At 36.5% G+C, this 19,676-nt stretch overlaps 1 protein-coding gene across 3 annotated transcripts in view; it reads right to left on the bottom strand.

Moving 5' to 3' along the window:
• The window catches only part of MYOM1 (myomesin 1), a 108,937-nt gene that overhangs the window by 22,232 nt on the left and 67,029 nt on the right, over positions 1-19,676 (bottom strand). For all 3 annotated transcript variants that reach the window (XM_084888079.1, XM_084888077.1, XM_084888078.1), the window contains 5 exons: positions 18,076-18,260; positions 12,358-12,472; positions 2,733-2,889; positions 2,057-2,163; positions 1,812-1,856 (listed from right to left, as the gene is read on the bottom strand). In XM_084888079.1, the coding sequence (XP_084744205.1) occupies positions 1,812-1,856; positions 2,057-2,163; positions 2,733-2,889; positions 12,358-12,472; positions 18,076-18,260 (609 nt within the window). The remainder of the gene's footprint in view (positions 1-1,811; positions 1,857-2,056; positions 2,164-2,732; positions 2,890-12,357; positions 12,473-18,075; positions 18,261-19,676) is intronic.

Genomic DNA, 19,676 nt, shown 5'->3' on the forward strand with positions numbered 1-19,676 from the left:
ACTATTGAGAAGCTACATTAAAATAACACATGGATGACTTCACAAAGAAATGAAAGAACCACGTATCTCTGATTTATATCTGTACCACTTAAGCCATTTGAGTCTGGGTGAAATTTTAAAAGTTGGCTGACAGCTCTTAAAACTAGTTTCTAAATTTCCTGTAATGTGAAGGTTTTCTCTAAAAGCCTCCTTCAGCCAATCGTTCCATACCAGAGGTGGCTCCAGGGCAGACTTTGTGGAAAAGCATGGTTGTTTCTCCAAGTTTAGTAGTCCTTCTACTTCCTTTAGGAGAAATCATCGCCCTTAGACCTATCTCAGAATTTTATGTAGCACTGCTACATTTCAAATTATAAGCTTCTTAAACTTGCATCAAATATATATTAATGTTTATTTGTATTTATCTTAAAACCACCCTTTCCAAGCTTTAAGGGATACCTTCCATTTGCACTTTTATATTCACTATAAAATTTGGTTGTTCCAACAGACCAAACCTCTACCTTCCATACAATTTTAAAATATATGTAATTGTTAAGACACCATTCATGGTATTATGTTTCCAGTTGTTGTTTTTTAAATAAATTTTATTGATTTTTTTACAGAGAGGAAGGGAGAGGGATAGAAAATTAGAAACATCGATGAGAGAGGAACATCGATCAGTTGCCTCCTGCACACCCCTCACTAGGGATGTGCCCACAACCAAGGTACATGCCCACGACCGGAATCGAACCCAGGACCGTTGAGTCCACAGGCCGACGCTCTATCCAATGAGCCAAACCGGTTTTGGCTTATGTTTCCAGTTTTATGGTGACTAAGCATACAGAAGAGAAATGGTTCTCCCTTGGAATTCAAAAGTCTGCATCATCAATCATTCCTTAGAGATGAAAGAGATACCCGGAAATTGATTCTAGGGCAGCAATTTTTAAAAAAATCACAGTCTCATTTTGAGAATTTCAGAAAAGCTATACAGCCTCTCCCTAGAAAAATGCACATATACAAACACAAAGTTTTGTCTATAATCTGGGGTTACAGTATAGTTTCCTGGGTTCTGAAACTCCCATAGCAGTGAATGAAATATAGTCTAGTGATTAATGAGTTAAAAAAAATAGTGATGTAAAAGAGTGAGTATATGAAATATCTTTCTATTTGTTTTCTCAAACACTAGGGTGTAACTTTCTGGATAAGTACCTACTTTGGTCAACAGGTACCTATGACAAGAGACCTTATCAGGCCAGTGGAACTTTCCGAGTGTCATTTCAGACTTCTTTCTTTTCTTTTAGGTGTCAAATGTGAAATTTAATCTTTTCTGTGGAAAATGTTTTATTGAAAGGTTTGTAGATCAGAGAAATTCTTTTTCTGACCAAGTTGTATTTTTCAGGAATTTAAAATGATAGGCAGGTAAGATCTGTATTTAGAGGTATGATTCTTCTATTAAGTGCCAGGGCAAGGTTTGTTATTTTTTAATTAGGATATTAGCTTGCCTAAAAGACACAGGAATTAATGTATCCAAAAATTCTAAAATGTGTAGGCAAAAAGAGAACTTAATTACACAGCTGTTATGCCTCTGTAATCTGCCACTTCTCTATGAAACAGAGCATGAAATATAGTTCCTATGCTAGTATTCTCTTCAGCTCTTGAGAACAAAGAGAAGAGCAGCACTTCTATAAAGTGCATCTGTAATTATCAATGTATGTTCCATTATTTGTTCTCAAGAGCCTCTTCTCTTACTCCTGTCAGAGTTGTTATCTGCCCTATTCCAGAAGTCGCCACCTAGTAGGATTGCTAAACTCTGTGAAAGTATTGTGGACACTTACTTGGGAACTTGTGCTCTTGGCTGAGAACAAGTAAACGTTTCAACTCTGTAGGGAGAAAAGAGAACAATTAAACCTTAAATTACTAAAACAAATGTCACTTGATGATTGAGAATCATTGAGAACTCAAAGTAGTTCGGAATATGTACACAGATAATAATTTAATTTAAAAAGATAAAAACACAAAAAACGAAAAACAAAACAAACAAAGTAGTCTGGACTTGTGAATGAACTGGCTTTAAACTTACCTTCCTCATCTATCAAGTAGCTTGCTGCTATTCCATCAGTGTCTGTTACATCACAGGAGTAAGTGCCCAAGTCTTCCATCCCCAGTTCTTTGAAGGTCAATTTTGTCCTTAAGAACAGAATATTTTTGTAAGAAATGAATCCATGCAGCATCCAGGGACTTGCTCCTGCATTGTTTCTAGGCATCTGCACCTGCTACTCCCTTCCTTTGGTGCATGGGCTGACACTCTAACCACTTAGCGACACTAGCCAGGGCAAGGTTTGTTATTTTTTAAAGTTTATACTGATTATTACTTTAAAAAAAATATATATTTTATTGTTGTTGTTGTTTTTTTTTTTTGTTTGTTTTTGCAGAGAGGAAGGGAGAGGGATAGAGAGTTAGAAACATCGATGAGAGAGGAATATCGATCAGCTGCCTCCTGCACACCCCCCACTGGGGATGTCACCGCAACCAAGGTACATGCCCTTGACCGGATTCAAACCTGGGACCTTTCAGTCCACAGGCCGACGCTCTATCCACTGACTGGTTTTGGCTGATTATTACTTTTTATATTACATACCAGATATAAAATATTTGTGTTTCATCACTTAATACTATTTGAAGTGGAAAGCAAAGAGCCTACTTCAGCCTCTTATTATGAAAAGGAAACCCATGATTATAACTGAAACAGTCCGTACTTGTTGCCTTTGCTTTCAACTTCTAAACGTGTCGAGTCCTCGGTGGCTACATAATCTTTGGACCAGATAAACTCAGAATTTGGAGACATCTGATCACATTCAAAGATCAAGGAAATTATTCCATCATCATTCACACTTACAACAAGCTCTTTGGTTCCTAGAAGAAAAAGAAAAAGAAAAAAGAGGCACTGATACTTTCTGGTAAAAATCAACCAAGAATTCCTTGATATATCCTTGGCATATCCAACTCATCATCAGTAAAGGATAGATAAGAGATAAGAAAACCAAAGAGAAATTGAAGGGGAGAAATTGGAGGTGCTAAGAATTGTCTATAGTCACCTATTCAAATTTTTTAGACCATTTAAAAATGGAGAAATATATGAAAACTTGTTCTGCTGATCAGGCAACCATCAATCAACCTAAAAATGCCCTTCTAGATGGAAACAACAGCAACCTAGAAATGACTGTTATGAAATTGTATGGAAATTTAAATGGAAACAAATTTCAAGAGAGCCATATGTTTCAAGATTGGCATTTAGAATTTAAAAGAAAACAATTCTGTTCATGTTTTGAGTTCTTTTATTTTTTTAAAGTTATACTAAATTGCACCTGTATATAATATAGCAATTCAAAGAGAGTTTGTACAGCATATAAAGTGTTTAGACCTACATCTAGATTCAGTTTGAAAAGTAAAATGATCCTTTTAAATTGACATGCATTCAATTACCAATCTAAACCTGGTGTGTTTCCATGTATCAAGAAAAATATATTATATTTATTCTTAAAAGATGCAACTTCATTTTTTAAAAGCACAAACTTATTTCCAATAGATACTTCCCAAGGGATGGAAGGGTTTCTCTTTATACTGTATCATAAGATAACTGCACTGTCAGGGTGGGAAATTGCAAAATGTCATTGAGGGGAAGGCCAAAAAAATATGAGTGCCCAAATAGTAAGCAGTGACATGAGGCTAATAAGCCTGGCAGTTGATCTAATTTATGTCCTTGTTGATGGCAGTGTGTGCTTCAATTATAAATGTCTAAAAAGCGATTTTTAACAGATGGAAAGCTTAGGGAAGACTAGTTCTAGGAGATTTTAAAAATTACTTAAAAAACAAACAAACTGGGTTATTTTTATATTTGGTCATATGGGTAAAAGGAAATAATGATCAATTAAAGAATCATTTCCTTTTTAAAAAACATATTTTATTGATTTTTTTTTTACAGAGAAGAAGAGAGAGAGATAGAGACTTAGAAACATCGATGAGAGATAAACATTGATCAGCTGCCACCTGCAAACCCCCTACTGGGGATGTGCCCACAACCAAGGTACATGCCCTTGACCGGAAATGAACCTGGGACCTTTCAGTCCGCAGGCCAACGCTCTATCCACTGAGCCAAACCGGTTAGGGCAAAGAATTATTTCTTAAGTGAAAAACCTACCATGTATTACTTTTAAGGGGCTGGGTCTACTCCATTGGACAGTGCAGACCATGTGTTACTTCTATTCCCAATAACACACAACTAACTCCTATTCCTAATAATAACTTTTATTCCTAATAACACCCTTACAATCCACTGTTGTATATCAAATAATGAACAGGTACTGTACTTAAAACTTAAGAAAAGACTAACACCGAAGTAGGTTGAGGTTTAGGCAGTTATAATACACAGTTAACATGACTGAGTCACAGAGAGAATGTAAATCAGAAACATTCTGTGTATTTGTGTTGTTTAGAAGAGGGAAAGAAAGCAATGGAAGTTATCTAAACCTTTCTTGCTATGTGTATAAAGCCCATTATAAGGCACCGCAATTGTTCGTGTTAATCATTCATTGCTTATCTGTAATCCCTTTTAAAGGAAGTGTGAATCACCCATATGATTGCTGTTTATTATATTAGAGGTATGCCATAAGTTTACAACAGAAAAAAATATTGCTTAAATTAAGAATCTTGATTTATGTTATGTCAAACATTTGACATTTCTGGCAAAGGAGTCACAAAACTGAAAAACTAGAAACAATTTAATTGGCTTCGCCTTTCTCTAAATTCCATAGATAACCTTTGCGCTCTAATACTTCACCCATCTGGAATATTGCCCAAAATGAAAAAGTAAGGAAAACAAGCCTCTAAGAGCTAGTGCTGATGTGACAAAGTCCACACATTAGTAGTGTTTCTGGAAACTCACTGGAGAACTTCACAGACTGTCGCTTGTTAGAATCATCTCAAGCTATACTTAGCTTGAGATGATTCTAACAAGCCTCATTGGTTAGCTTCTCTCAGAAGATTAAACTCCCAAAAGAGAGAGAAGTAAGATGCTACTATTAGCAGGCACACTGAGAATAAGGAACATGACAGCAGGAGAGGTGACAAAAAAAAAACTACCGTATTTTCCGGCGTATAAGACGACCCCCTTAATTTTACAGTTAAAACATAGGTTTAGGCCTATATTCGCTGTATAAGACTACCCCCCACTTCCGAGGCAACACCAGTTCTTTTTTTAATAGACCGCCTCTCTGACTCTGACCAATCTGAGCAGGGTTTTTTTTTGTTTCAAAAATCGTCTTATACGCCGGAAAATACGGTAAAAAGCAGCCAAAACCGGTTTGGCTCAAAGAGTATAGGCCTGCGACTGAAAGGTCCCAGGTTTGATTCTGGTCAAGGACATGTACTTTGGTTGCGGGCATATCCCCGGTGGGGGTGGGTGTAAGAGGCAGCTGATCAATGATTCTTTCACATTGATGTTTCTAACTCTCTATCCCTCTCTCTTCCTCTCTGTAAAAAAAATCAATAAAATATATTTTTTAAAAACACACACAAAACTAAAAAGCAGGCCCAAAGACATTATAGCAAGTTTTAGATTAAAATCTGTAATTTAAAAATAAGTGATTGCCAGGAGAGTCAAAAGAAGTAGGAATTAAATGTAATGTCAACTCATAACAGAGTTCTTCTCAACTGTGTAGCTTCTCCTGATCAATCAGGTCAAATCAGCACATTGTAGACAATATAGTGGATCGGAAAGAGAGGCATGAATATTTCTTCAATTTATGCTCTAATTGTGGCTCCAATGGGTGCTATTGGTTGATTTATTTAAACCATATTTGACACTTCAGTTTTTAAAATAAAATACTTATGATGATGAATATCTCATTAGATTTTCACTTTTCAAAAAGCTTTCACTGGTTGATTATTATATCGAGTATAGGGTTAAATCTTCAAGGGTAGGGATTTTTTTTCTTCCATATTTTCCATGTGTATATGTGCCAGGGATTAGATTGAAAAAACAGATTTAAAAGAGAAATGTCAGTTTAGAATTGCAACATTTATTTTATTGGAACTTGTTTTAATAAAGCTTGAGTGTAAATGCAAAATTTTGAAAGATAAAATGAAAGTAGCAATAAAGAAAAAAATTCTAGGGACAGTGGGTTTCCTACTTAATTTTATACTTAGAATCAAAGTTTGATCTCTTTGACAGCTCCCTGAGTGTGTGTGTGGAGGGCTCTCCCGTTCTCTATGGCCCTTGTCACTCTCATGAGAAAGAATTTAGGCGAATGACATAAAGCAGCATCGAAGCAAAGTAAGTGAATTTATTAAAGAAGCAAAGCAAACTAATTTATTAAAAATATACTTGGCATAAAGCACAAGTGGGCAACTCAGCTAGTCTGAGTGTGCCCTCCTGTGGAGGTTCAAGGGGTCTTACACCCTTCCTTCTATAGGTTTTAAAGTCTCCTGCCAGATATCTTGGGTAGCAGACTAGGTTTCAAAGTTCTCTTCTACATTGTTGGGCCTTATCTTGGAATGTTTGTTTATACATCTGGCTCTCTTGTCCTAAGACGTTTTGCTTAGTAGGTGAGATAAAATTCCTGCTTCTTCCCTCCTTCCCCACTTTGCTGCCCTAGCAGCTATGTATCCTGCCTAACATTCCCCAAGTGATATTTGTCCTTGGGTTTCGCTGGCACAAATGTCATTAATTGAATCTTTGTTCTCTATTTTCCCAGAACAGGGTGATTTAAGCTATGTATTATCTGGTTAGGGAGGAGAGGTATAAACCATTTGCTCTCAAGTGTCCTTGGTTGGGGAAGATAAGGTCTTTTGATTCACAAGCTGGCTGTAAGCTCTCCAAACTGTTTGGCCTTGTTTAATTTTCTTGTCTCAGTTTTCCCATTGTACTTGCCCAGGAATTTTTCTAGCTTCTTACTATCCTGCCACAAACTGGCTGAAAGTATCATTCTAAAAATTATATAATCAGAATCTCAAAATTTTGAAAAATCAAATTTACTGAAAATAATTGCAATATTAGTTATTTAAGCATATTTCTTGAACTCCAACAATTCTCATTAGAAAATAATGTTTAGTCGGAATAACTTAATACTGTATTATAGAGAAAGAATGCAGTTTCTATAGTATCTCTGTGTAAACATAAGACAATGTCATCAGGTTATTGTCTTAAAAATGGTCAATGCTACAAGGTAGTTGCCTATTTGTCACACTAATTACAATGCTGATGCTATCAAACTCTTTAAATAGGCTTTTCAAATTATGTATTTATAAAATATATATATATTTTATTGATTTTTTACAGAGAGGAAGAGAGAGGGATAGAGAGCCAGAAACATCGATGAGAAAGAATCATTGATCAGCCGCCTCTTGCACACCCCCCCTGGGGATGTGCCCACACCAAGGTACATGCCCTTGACCGGAATTGAACCCGGGACCCTTCAGTCCTCAGGCTGACGCTCTATCCACTGAGCCAAACCAGTTTCGGAGGTTATTAAGTTGTTGTTTTTTTAAATATATTATATTGATTTTTTACAGAGAGGAAGAAAGAGGGATAGAGAGTTAGAAACATCGATGAGAAAGAATCATTGATCAGCCGCCTCTTGCACACCCCCCACTGGGGATGTGCTCACAACCAATGTACATGCCCTTGACCGGAATGAACATGGGACCTTTCAGTCCGTAGGCCGACGCTCTATCCACTGAGCCAAACCAGTTTCGGCGGTTATTAAGTTTTAATTAATTTGTTAATATAGTTATTTGAATAAAGATGTTATTTTTTACAAATACATTTTTATTGATTTCAGAGAGGAAGGGAGAGGGAGAGAAAGAAACATCAATGATAATTAGAGAGAATCATAGATTGGCTGCCTCCTGCATGTCCCCCTATTGTGGATGGAGCCCAAAACCCAAGCATATGCCCTGACCAGGAATTGAGCTGTAACCTCTGGGTTCATAGGTTGACACTCAATCACTAAGCCACACTGACGGGGCAATAAAGATGTTTTTAAAGAGTGACTCATTAGACCAAGTATTTTACAATAATACCTAGAATGAGAAATTGGAGTTGCATTTGGAAAAAAGGTAGACCCTTCCTGCATGCTGGGTATTTTTGGAATTACTTTAAAAACTACTTGGAACAACAAAGAATAAATGAGAACAGTTTAAAACAAAAAGGCATTTCTTGGAAAATTTAAAAGTAGACTAAAAATTTAAAAAATGAGCTCAGAATTTTTTGTATCTGAAAAAGGAAAGGCATGTTGGATTGTAGATTTCTCTTTATTTAATAAAGACAGTGTATATGTTAATTTGGAAAGGCCAATTTTCCACATATTAAAATCTCAGAGGCGTTAATTAGTAAAATTCCTTAAATAAATGGGTACTGGATGCAGAATGGGCAAAAAAATTCTACTGCAATTTTACAAAAGATATATCCTAGTAATACACTATTCAAATGAATTGTTCTTTTTATAAATGCTTAAGATAAAAAGGTGAATTAATGTAATCAGTTACAAGTAATGCTGGGCTCCCCTATATTTAAGATGAGGACTGCTGGCTGATCCCTCACTTTGCTTCCATATGCAGCCCCTGTTGATGCTTCTCTCCCAGCTTCATGGCCAGGGTGTTCACTACAAGGTATCTAGGGTTCAGTACACATTCTGTGGCTTCAAAATGGAGTCACACTCACTGGCCTAAACATAGCAGTCATTCATTAGTTTTTCATTTAATAAGTGACCACTATACACCAGGTCTAGGCTCTCAGCGTACAGAGAGTAAAGCAAGTTTCTATTTTGAAGGAGGCCATAGTTTACAAATGAGTTTCAACCTATAATTACCCAAGGGACTAAACAAACAAGCAAGCAAACAAAAATGAAACCATGCCCAGGCTCAGTCCTGGAGACTCTGATAATATGGCCTGGGATGGAGTCTGGAACACAGGCAGTATTTTCAGAAAGTATTTGGCATGCTTCTAACGCACAGCCAAGGTTGGGAAGTATTGTTTTAATGGATGGAAGAGACCAGTGATTAAGCAAATACAAGTGCAGTTTTCTAAATCAGCTGACCTTCAAGACCACCATTAAGCCATTGAGCACACATTTACATTCTCAGCCCTGCCAGATTACATGACTAACCAGTTTTTAGAAACTGGGATTGGTTAGTGGGATGTCAACCCAATCCCAGATCATTATGTCATCTGGTGCTGTGCTCTTCTTGCTCTCGGTGACCACGTTCTAATTTCCAGTCATCAGTTTCTGCTTGGGATGCTGCCTTGTGTCTGGGTTCTTTTGCCCATCACCTGAAGCCTCCTGCCCATGCTGTTTCTCTGCTAAGAATAGCTGTAGCCTGTACTGCCAGTTATTTGTTGCCCTCCAGATCACCTGCCACATCTTGGCAGGTCTGTTTCTTATCTCCCGTCTGATCTGGCTCACCTTGCTTCCATCTCCATCTCACCCCAGGCCTGATGCAATCAACCCAGATACGGTTTGATAAATATCAAATATCAAGAATAGAAGTGCCTTTTGTGTACCAACAAATGTACACTAGTTTTCAGCTTATTCTTCTTATAGGTATTTTTTAACTAATAGATTTATTTGTAGAGCATGGCACACTTAGCCCATTCATTTTCTAGATCCTCATTAGATTAGACTTTGTGGCAATGGCTGAGCTATTTCTACTGGCATCTTTGTTGACATCAAAGGGAGACCTGTGTTCCTACAAACCCCAGTGGATTAGGTTAACTTTTAAGTGGAATTCAAATTACACATGAGGTGTCCTGTTAGATGTATTAAAGGTTTGCTGTTACATGATAAGCTTTATTTTCTATCAGAAATGTTAATAATGCATTCCAAAAGAAGTCGTTCTTCTGAAATAACAATATGGGTTTCACATCACAAATCTTGAAATTGATAACATACTCCCCACCCCCTTCTCATCCATCTAACATAAAATAAATATCTTGTTAAAAGTAACATATTAGCATTTAACAAAATTAATAAATACAGACATCCTTATGCTACATATAAATTCTTACAAGGAGTTATAAAACTTTAATACTTAGCTCATGGCCTTTTTCAGCTATGGGAAATATTTTATGAACATCTATCTAGCTCTCACTGCAGCTTGTTATAAACTCTGGGTTTTCCACCAGATCATAAGCCTAGTAAGCATGACAAATGTCACATTACTCTACTTCTGGTGCCCACACAGCATCTCAAAAAACACATGTTGCAAGAATGAATGTGCCTGCTGCATATGGAACAAGTCCAAGTGTCTCCTGGGTCTTGGTGCTCCTTTATGGCAAAACATTTTGACTTTGTGCACCCAAGATTCTTTTCTAGGCTGGGATCCAGTGGTTCCCAAGTGGGGTTAATCTGGTGCTGTTATGTGATAATGTCTGTATTTGTGGTTTGAGGTTATATTCTGGGAATGGAATGGCCACACCAAAGTGACTTTTGGTGCCTATTCCAAATCAATGAAACTAAACTCTACCCAGGAGCCTACCAGCAGATCCTTTCTTGGTGGTAAAATTTTCATAGTGAAGGCTTCATTATGGCATGTGTAGTCACCTACTACTCTGAGGCTATTGATAAGAAAATAATAAATCAATTTAAGCTTTCTTCAGCCAATCAGATTTGGATTCCAGTGCTTAAAGTGACTAGATTAATAGTTTAGTTTACACAGGACTAGATTAAGATTTTACTTTTATAGTAGTCTAAATGTTATACTTACAGGGATAGACTCTGCAGTTGGGACCTTTTATATGTCCATTTGCCACCTTATATTTTCTCATAGTTGGCACATGAAGGCTCTGATTTCTATAGGAATATGTGTGCTGGGGTCTTTGTGTGTTACCTTTTACCTGGCATATATGTTCCTAGCATTTTTCCTGTTTTCTCATGAAATTTTGCAAAGGGGACTTAGAGAGGTGTGGCACTCTCACCAGCACACTTACACACTTTGTTATAAGAAGGTCACTTCTGTCCCACCTAACACTAGAGAGAAGTTATAAGAATAATTAAAAGCAGGTTATGAATAATAGAATGGAAGGGACAAATATTTCCTCAAAGGGTACATTTGAGGTATTCTCCATATAACAAAGTGAGAGCAGAGTTTTCTGTGTTTACATTGTTTTCTCATCATAAAAATCAATACGACATTATTTATCTGCTCTTTATTTCAGTCTGAAAATAGGGATAAATTAAAGTGGAACTGCTTGGCTAAAATGAATATAAATTTAAAATAACTGGTTAATATTTTTTTATCCTCTCTCATTTCTAGTGCTTTCTCTTATGCAACTTTAATGAACTGAAATATGTAACTTTGAAAAGTGATAGAGGTTAAATGAGAAAGCAAACAATTATTATATATGGATTTGAAACTATTTGCATAGTGAACACTATAAACTTTGTTTCCATAACAAAGGGAAAGATTGTCTTGCCTAGTCTAATCATGACATCTCTTAAAACTGTGAAGTGAGGGCTGCCTCAACTCTATAGATCATTCAGCCAGGCCTGCTGTTAGTTTAACCCAGGGGTCAGCAAACTATGGCCTGTAGGCTAAATCTGGCCCATTGCCTCTTTTTTATGGCCTGCAAGCTAACCATGATTTTTACATTTTTAAACAGTTGAAAAAAAATCAAAAGAAGATTAATATTCCAGGACATGTAAAATTATTGAAAATTCAAATTTCACAATGCATATAATACATTGCATTATATAATGCATATAATGTGCACAAGAAAGTTTTTTTTTTTTAACATATTCATGCTCACTAGTTTATGCATTGTCTATGGCTGCTTTGAATATTGCAACAGGAACCAGGTGGCCATAGAGTAAAAAATATTAACTATCTGGTCCTTCACAAGAAAAGTTTGCTGACCCCTGTTTTTTTTGTTTTGTTTTGTTTTGTTTTGTTTTTTCTGACCCCTGGTTTAAGCTAATTTAAAAACTTGCATTTGTTTAAGGATTGTGACTACCAACTGCCGTTCTAGCTTTCCCTATGATTGGAAAAATATTCTTGTGGACTTTATGACCATGGTATAATAGAGATAATGTCCCAGGAATGTATGCTTCAAACAATCAGTCCAGGACTCATAATTTGACCAAGAACACCCCTGTTTTTAGTAATGAACCAGAATATCCCTGGACTATCTCAAACCTGACTTACCCCTGCCCTGAGGCTCCTATGTTGTGGCAAATGACTATCATGCCTAAGGTCATACTTATCAACTATGCAAATACCCATATATTGATGATTTTGAAAACTAGGGAAAGCACAGAAAGTTAGGTTGAATGTTACTTTGGTATCTTACACAGTGAGATTAATTTTCATGAAAGAGCAAAAGCCTACCTGGTCGAGTTTCTGCCACAACAGGCCCAGCAAGGTCGGATGGCTTGCCAACACCTGCCTGGTTCATGGCTCGGACACGGAACACATAGCTGACACCCTCCTGGAGGCCTTGCACCTGGAAGAAACAGGTATGAATATAATGGGAATTTTGTGTCACTTAAACATAAGTGCTCTTCCTCTGTAATAACAATTTATAGTTGACCCTTGAACTACACAGATTTGAATTGCATGGATCAATTATACACAGTTTTTTCTTTCTTTTGAAAAAAAATTGTATTGAATTTATGATTGGTTAATAAATTATATAGGCTTCAAGTATACAATTCTATAATACATCATCTATATATTGTATTGTGTGTTTTCCATCCAAAGTTGTCTCTTTCCATCACCAGTTTCCCCCTCTTTGCTTTCTTCTACCTTCCCCCGTACCCCTTTCCCTGTGGTAATCACCATATTGTTGTCTATGTTTATGAGTGTTTTGTTTTTGTTTTGTTTTCTTAATCCTTTTTCCTTTTTCACCCAGATTCCAAACCCTTCTACCCTCTGATGGCTGACAGTCTGTTTTCTATATCTATGAGTCTGTTTCTATTTTTTATTTGCTTATTTTGTTCATTAGATTACACATATAAGTGAAATCATATGGTATTTGTCTTTCTCTAACCAGCTTATTTCACTTTGCATAACACTCTCCAGGTCAATCCATGCTGTTGCAAAATGTAAGATTCTTTCTTTTTTTATTTTTACAGTAGTATTTCATTGTCTAAATGTACCACTGCTTTTTTTAATCCACTTATCTACTGATGGGCACTTGGGCTTCTTCCAATACAAGGCTATTGTAAATCACACTGCAATGAACATAGGGGTGCATATATTCTTTTGAGTTAGTGTTTTGAATTTCTTCAGATACATTCTCAGAAGTGGAATTGCTGGGTCATAAGACAGTTCCATTTTTAATTTTTTGAGGAAATTCCATACTGTTTTCCACAGTGGCTACACCAATCTGAATTCCAACCAACAGTGCACAAAGGTTCCCTTTATCCACATCCCCACCAACATTTATTGTTTGTTGATTTATTGATGATAGCATTCTGACTGGTATAATGGTATAATCTCCTTGTGATTTTAATTTGCATTTTTCTGATGATTAGTGTCATGGAGCATCTTTTCATATGTCTATTGGCCACCTGTATGTCCTCCCTGGAGATCCTTTGCCAATTTTTTTAATTGGATTGTTTGTTTTCTTGGTGTTGAGTTGTATAAGTTCTTTATAATTTTTTTAAAATATATTTTATTGATTTTTTACAGAGAGGAAGGGAGAGAGATAGAGAGATAGAAACGTCGATGAGAGAGAAGCACCGACCAGCTGCCTCTTGCACACCCCCTACTAGGGATGTGCCTGCAACCCAGGTACATGCCCTTGACTGGAATCGAACCTGGGACCTTTCAGTCCGCAGACCGACGCTCTACCACTGAGCCAAACCGGTTTCGGCTCTTTATAAGTTTTGAATATTAATCCTTTATCAGATGTATCACTGATAAATGTGTTCTCTCATTCAATGGGTTATCTTTTTTGTTGTTGGTTTGCTTTTCTGTGCAAAAAAAATTTAATTTGATGTAGTCCCATTTATTTATTTATTTATCTATTTATTTATTTTAATATATTTTATTGACTTTTTACAGAGAGGAAGGGAGAGGGACAGAGAGCTAGAAACATCGATGAGAGAGAAACATTGACTAGCTGCTTCCTGCACACACCCCATTGGGGATGTGCTGCAACCAACACACATGCCTCTGACCAGAATCGAACCTGGGACCTCTCAGTCTGCAGACCAACACTCTATCCACTGAGCCAAACTGGTTTCGGTGTCCCATTTATTTATTTTTTCTTTTGTTTCCCTTGCCCAAGGAAATATATCAGGGAAAATATAAATGTATGAGATTTTCCTGTCTATGTTTTCTTCTAAGATTTTTATGGTTCCAAGTCTCACATTTAAGTCATTAGTCCATTTTGAGTTTTTCTTGTATGGTGTACGAAGATTCTGTAGTTGCTTTTCTTTTCTTTCTTTTTAAAAAAATATATTTTATTGATTTTTTACAGAGAGGAAAGGAGAGGGATAGAAAGTTAGAAACATCGATGAGAGAGAATCATCAATCAGCTGCCTCTGAACCTGGGACCTTTCAGTCCACAGGCTGACGCTCTATCTACTGAGCCAAACTGGTTTTGGCTGTAGTTGCTTTTCTTTTCCTTCCTTCCTTCCTTCCTTCCTTCCTTCCTTCCTTCCTTCCTTCCTTCCTTCCTTCCTTCCTTTCTTCCTTCCTTCCTTCCTTCCTTTCTTCCTTCCTTCTTTTCTTCCTTTCTTTTTTTCTTTCTTTTTTTTTTTTTGCATGTACCTGTCCAATTTTTCCAACATCATTTATTGACTGTCTTTACCCCATTGTATGTTCTTGCCCTCTTTGTCAAATATTAATTGACCACAGACGTATGGGTTTATTTCTGGACTCTATATTCTGTTCCATTGATCTGTGTACCTCTTTTTGTGCCAATCCCAGGCTATTTTGATTATTATGGTCTCATAGTGTAGTTTGATATCAGGTAATGTGATATCTTCAACTTTGTTTTTTCCCCTCCAGATTGCTGAGACTATTTGGGGTGTTTTGTGGTTCCACATACATTTTGAGAATATTTGTTATATTTTTGTGAAATATGTCATTGGTATTTTTATAGGAATTGCATTGAATGTATAGATTGCTTTCTTTGGGTAGTATGGACATTAAAATAATCTCAATTATTCTTATTCATGAACAGAGTATTTGACTTCACTTATTTATATCTTCTTCAATTTCTTTCTTTAGTATCTTATAATTTTCCAAGTTCAGGTCTTATACATCCTTGGTTAAATTTATTCCTGGGTATATTTTTGATGCAATTATATATGGGATTGTTTTCTTAGTTCCTTTTTTAAATTATACATGAGATTGTTTTCTTAGTTTCTTAATAATAGTTCATTATTGGTGTATAAATATGCTACTTATTTCTGGATATTAATTTTGTATCCTACTACTTCACTGAATTCATTTATCAATTCCAGTTGTCTTTTGGTGGAGCCTTTACCATAAACAGTTTCATACCACCTGCAAATAATAACAGTTTTACTTCTTCCTTTTCAATTTGGATGCCTTTTATTTCTTCTTCTTGCCTGATTGCTATGGCTAATACTTCCAGTACTATGTTAAATAAGAGTGATAAAATCTTAATCTTAAGGGAATCCCTTTTAATTTTTGCCCATTGAACATAATATTGACTGTGGGTCTGTCATATATGGCCTTTATTATGCTGAGGTATATTTCCTCTACTTTCATTCTGGTTTCAAATGTAAAATGTAAAACCCCCACATTTTCATTGTTCAAGAAGATGTTTGCTGAGAAGTTATTACATATGTACCATTGACCTAGAGTTATAAGAGTATAAAGGTTATAAAATTTTTTAAATATCTTTTTATATGACAGTTCCACTTCATAACTTTTTGTAACTTTCTTTGGGTTCAGTACAATCTTATTACTATTATAAAACATGTTACTATTTCACCAAATATTATTTTTCTTTTTAAAATATATGATGTTTAAAAGCTATATTTTATTTGAAGGAGAAATAAATTACACACAGATGGTCTAATTTTTCCCCATAATGTTGTGATAGAGGTCACTATCCAAAATGTGATTTAAATAAAATAAAATTAGAATATATTTATTCAACTAAGATATTATTTTAAAATATATTTTATTGATTTTCCACAGAGAAGAAGGGAGAGGGACAGAGAGCCAGAAACGTCAATGAGAGAGAAACATCGACCAGCTGCCTCCTGCAAACCCCCTACCGGGGATGTGCCCGCAACCAAGGTACATGTCCTTGATCGGAATCAAACCTGGGACCTTTCAGTCCACAGACAGACGCTCTATCCACTGAGCCAAACCAGTTTTGGTGTGACTATTCATTTAAATGAGCTATATATTAAATCACTAGGATTTTAATCTAACAATTTAATTGTATTGTGTTTGTGATAATGGAATGTCACAATGTAGTAATAGCTTTCACTGTAGCTAATAGAATTTTGAAGTGAATTTTCACCTGTAAATGAACTTGATTTTAGGTACAGACTAAATTTACGGAGTTTGATGTATTTAAATTCTATGTTTAGAAATAATGCCAAGTAAGTGTGGACTTACAGAAAGGAACAAAAACATTTCCTTGTTGTGATAAAAATAGAACAGTTTCCAGGTGTGTGCCACATCTGCACCTGCCACTAAGGTTAAGATGTGGCTGTGAGTCAGATTTTTGCATCATGACACAGGAGGTGAGTCCACATCCTAGTATCTAGTCACTGGAGTGACGGTAACACCCTCCCACTCTTTAAGGAATAATGACATCTGGCCTTGCTTTACCCCAGTCAGGTCCAACTTCAGGCTCTTGGTAGACTGATTTAGAAATCACCTGGCCATAAACTCTTACCATCATTATCCAGAATGTGCCTGTCCTTTATTTTATATTGGCTTCTGGGGGTTTCTTTGCATCTAGAGGCCTCCTGACTCATCTGGACAATTAAACAGCATCCTTGGCTCCAGACCATCTTTGACCTTTTGCTAAATTGGTATATGCTAAATTGAGTCAATGACATATTGGGTGTAATGGCTTAAGGGTCATTTCTCCTGGAGCACATATATACATTTTTTTATGGGGACTATAAATGCCTTCATTCCAGAGATTAGCTGACAGATGGCATAAACTTTAGTTAATAGTGGCAGGTCTACAGGAGAGATCTTTTAGACCAGGTATTCTTTGAATATCTTTTAAGGCCCACCCTCTAGGCAGTGCCTATTTTGTCAACAGATGGGGTTGCACACTAAATGAAGTGTTCAGCTTTCTGTTTGGCTGTGGTGAAGCCACACTTCATTCTAAGTAACAAGAACTAGAATCAGACAGCCCCTAGATTCTGAGGCCCTACAGTGGAGTCAGGGTCTCTGGATACCGCTGACAATAAAGGAAAACATTCTTTTGAGATTTCTTAGTACAGGTGAGAGATTCAGTGGTTTTAGCAGAACAGTCTTTGGTAGACAGAGTTGGAAACTGATTCAATTAGAAAAATCTAGAGGAATCTGGAAGGCAATGACATAGATAAGGGTGAGGATAAGGTCAAGAGTTGAGTGAACCTATTCTACTTGTCTCCGAGAACTCACATGAGCACAAGCGTGAGGGAACAAGTTAAGTGAGACAAAATTAGACTCAAAGGAATTAGCAGTTAAAGGCTTACTGGCACGAGACCTATAAAAATAGATCCCCCCCAAAAAACCTTCAAAAAATTACAGGAAGAAATAAGGAAGTCATCTTTGAGGAATCGTAAGTAAAAATGTCTTCAGACTATGAGTAACAAAATGTGAGGTGGGTAAGTGGAGGCAAGAAGGGAAAGACTAGAGAGAGGAGGACTTGTGGATGTTTTCCAAAGCTTGGCTAAGGAATTCAGATAAAATCTAACCGAATTGTTTTAAGCATCAGAAACCTTGCCAAACCCCAACTACTGCCAAATGAAATCTTACCAGGAGCCCAATGGGTGACACAGACCAAAGCAGAAATATTGCCTTACCTTGCTACCTATTAAGTTAATATCATTAGAAGAGCCTTTTGTCTTTTTAAACAGGTCTCTTAGACTATGAGCATCCTCTTACCTTCAGGTATTTGTCTTTAAGAACCGCCTCATTGAGTCCTCGCCATTGGTCATCTTTGGCATTGGCCTCCTTTATGTCCACAAAGTAGCCAATGACTGGAGTTCGTCCAGAATGGATTGGAGGCTTCCACTGTAGAACCATGGAGGTTTTCCTGACTTCACTATACTTAAGATTGTGTGGTGGTCCTAAGAAAGAGAGAGAAAGTGCATCAAAATCACAACGGAGATAAGGAAACTTAAATACGTATAAATCTAGAACCACATTTAAGGTCTTACAGCTGAATCTGATGCTGTTTTGTTTTGTTTTGTTTTGTTTTGTTTTGTTTTGTTTTCAAATCTACCACTTCCATGGAAATAGGTACTTTGTGGTCATTACATATCAAGTTTCCTCATTGCTCTACATTATCCTTTTAAGACATGGGCAGCAGGTGGTTAAGGTCAAGTCAGGATACTCCTCAGAGGCTGGATGAAAACTTGCCTTTCAGGCTGTTCTCAGGCCTGTGTTTCTCACCTTTTATCAAAACAGTTTAATTTGGTTGCAAATTCAGTTTTGGATAATATCTGAAAATTCTCCCAAATCTCAAATTAGCATGAAGAAAGCAACTCTGTTTGATGGCATATGGATATAGGTAATCATATTTCTTACAAAAGAAAGAAAAATATATTATAAAACAACTACCCACTGGAGGAAAATATTTTCTATAAAGCATATATTCCATCTAGGGGTCAAAACAAACTATCGTTATGTTTACAAAGAACTTTCACCAAATATATACAATCAATCCTGTGGGTCCTGAATCTGTGCCAAACACTGTGAGGTAATTTGCACTCATTTAACTCATTCATTCTGAAGACAATTATTAGAAAACTCAGAGAAGCCAAGTAACTTGATCAACCTGTTCAGAAAGAAAGCCGGAAGGTTCTTCCTGCATGTATGTTCTTTGAACTTTGGGAGGATCCAAACTACTAAGTGGATTATCGTTGCATGACCACTAGCTGCTATGCAGGTGATTTGTTTATTTTCATTTGTTTAAAATAACAACTGATTTCTAACCAGCCAATCAAAATGGACTCACAGTGGCCTGAAAGCCAACTATAAACACAGACTCTAGCATGCTATGCTTAAGGATTTTGCAATCGATAGTTCATCATTGGACCTTTTACCATGGCTTAAGAGTCACAAATATGTGTCATCCTTGTCTTCCCACACAAAGATGTGTGGGAAGACAAGGATGACACATATTTGTGACTCTTTTTATAGGTTTAAATAATAATAACAATACCTAACACTGGATGTGGCATGTTCTGTTCTACAATGATTTCCTTGTATCATCCTCAGAACCAGTGACGCAAACAGATAGGTAACACCACCTCTGTTTTACTGAGAAGGAACTCAGCTCTGCTGCTCCCTAGCCCCTCTCCTCTAGGAATAAGAGACCTAGTTTTCAATCCTACTGCCGCTTTCTACCTGTGGACCCTTCTGGGTCTCATTTAAACCAAGTCTCAATTTTTCATCTGTAAAACAAAGGGATGACAAAACATCCTTAATGCTCTCTTCTTTAAGAGCTTTCTTGAGTTATGGCTTGTCTGCCATTACTCAGT

Source organism: Pipistrellus hanaki (assembly GCF_964339955.1).
Source record: "Pipistrellus hanaki genome assembly, chromosome: 6".
Classification (NCBI taxonomy): domain Eukaryota; kingdom Metazoa; phylum Chordata; class Mammalia; order Chiroptera; family Vespertilionidae; genus Pipistrellus; species Pipistrellus hanaki.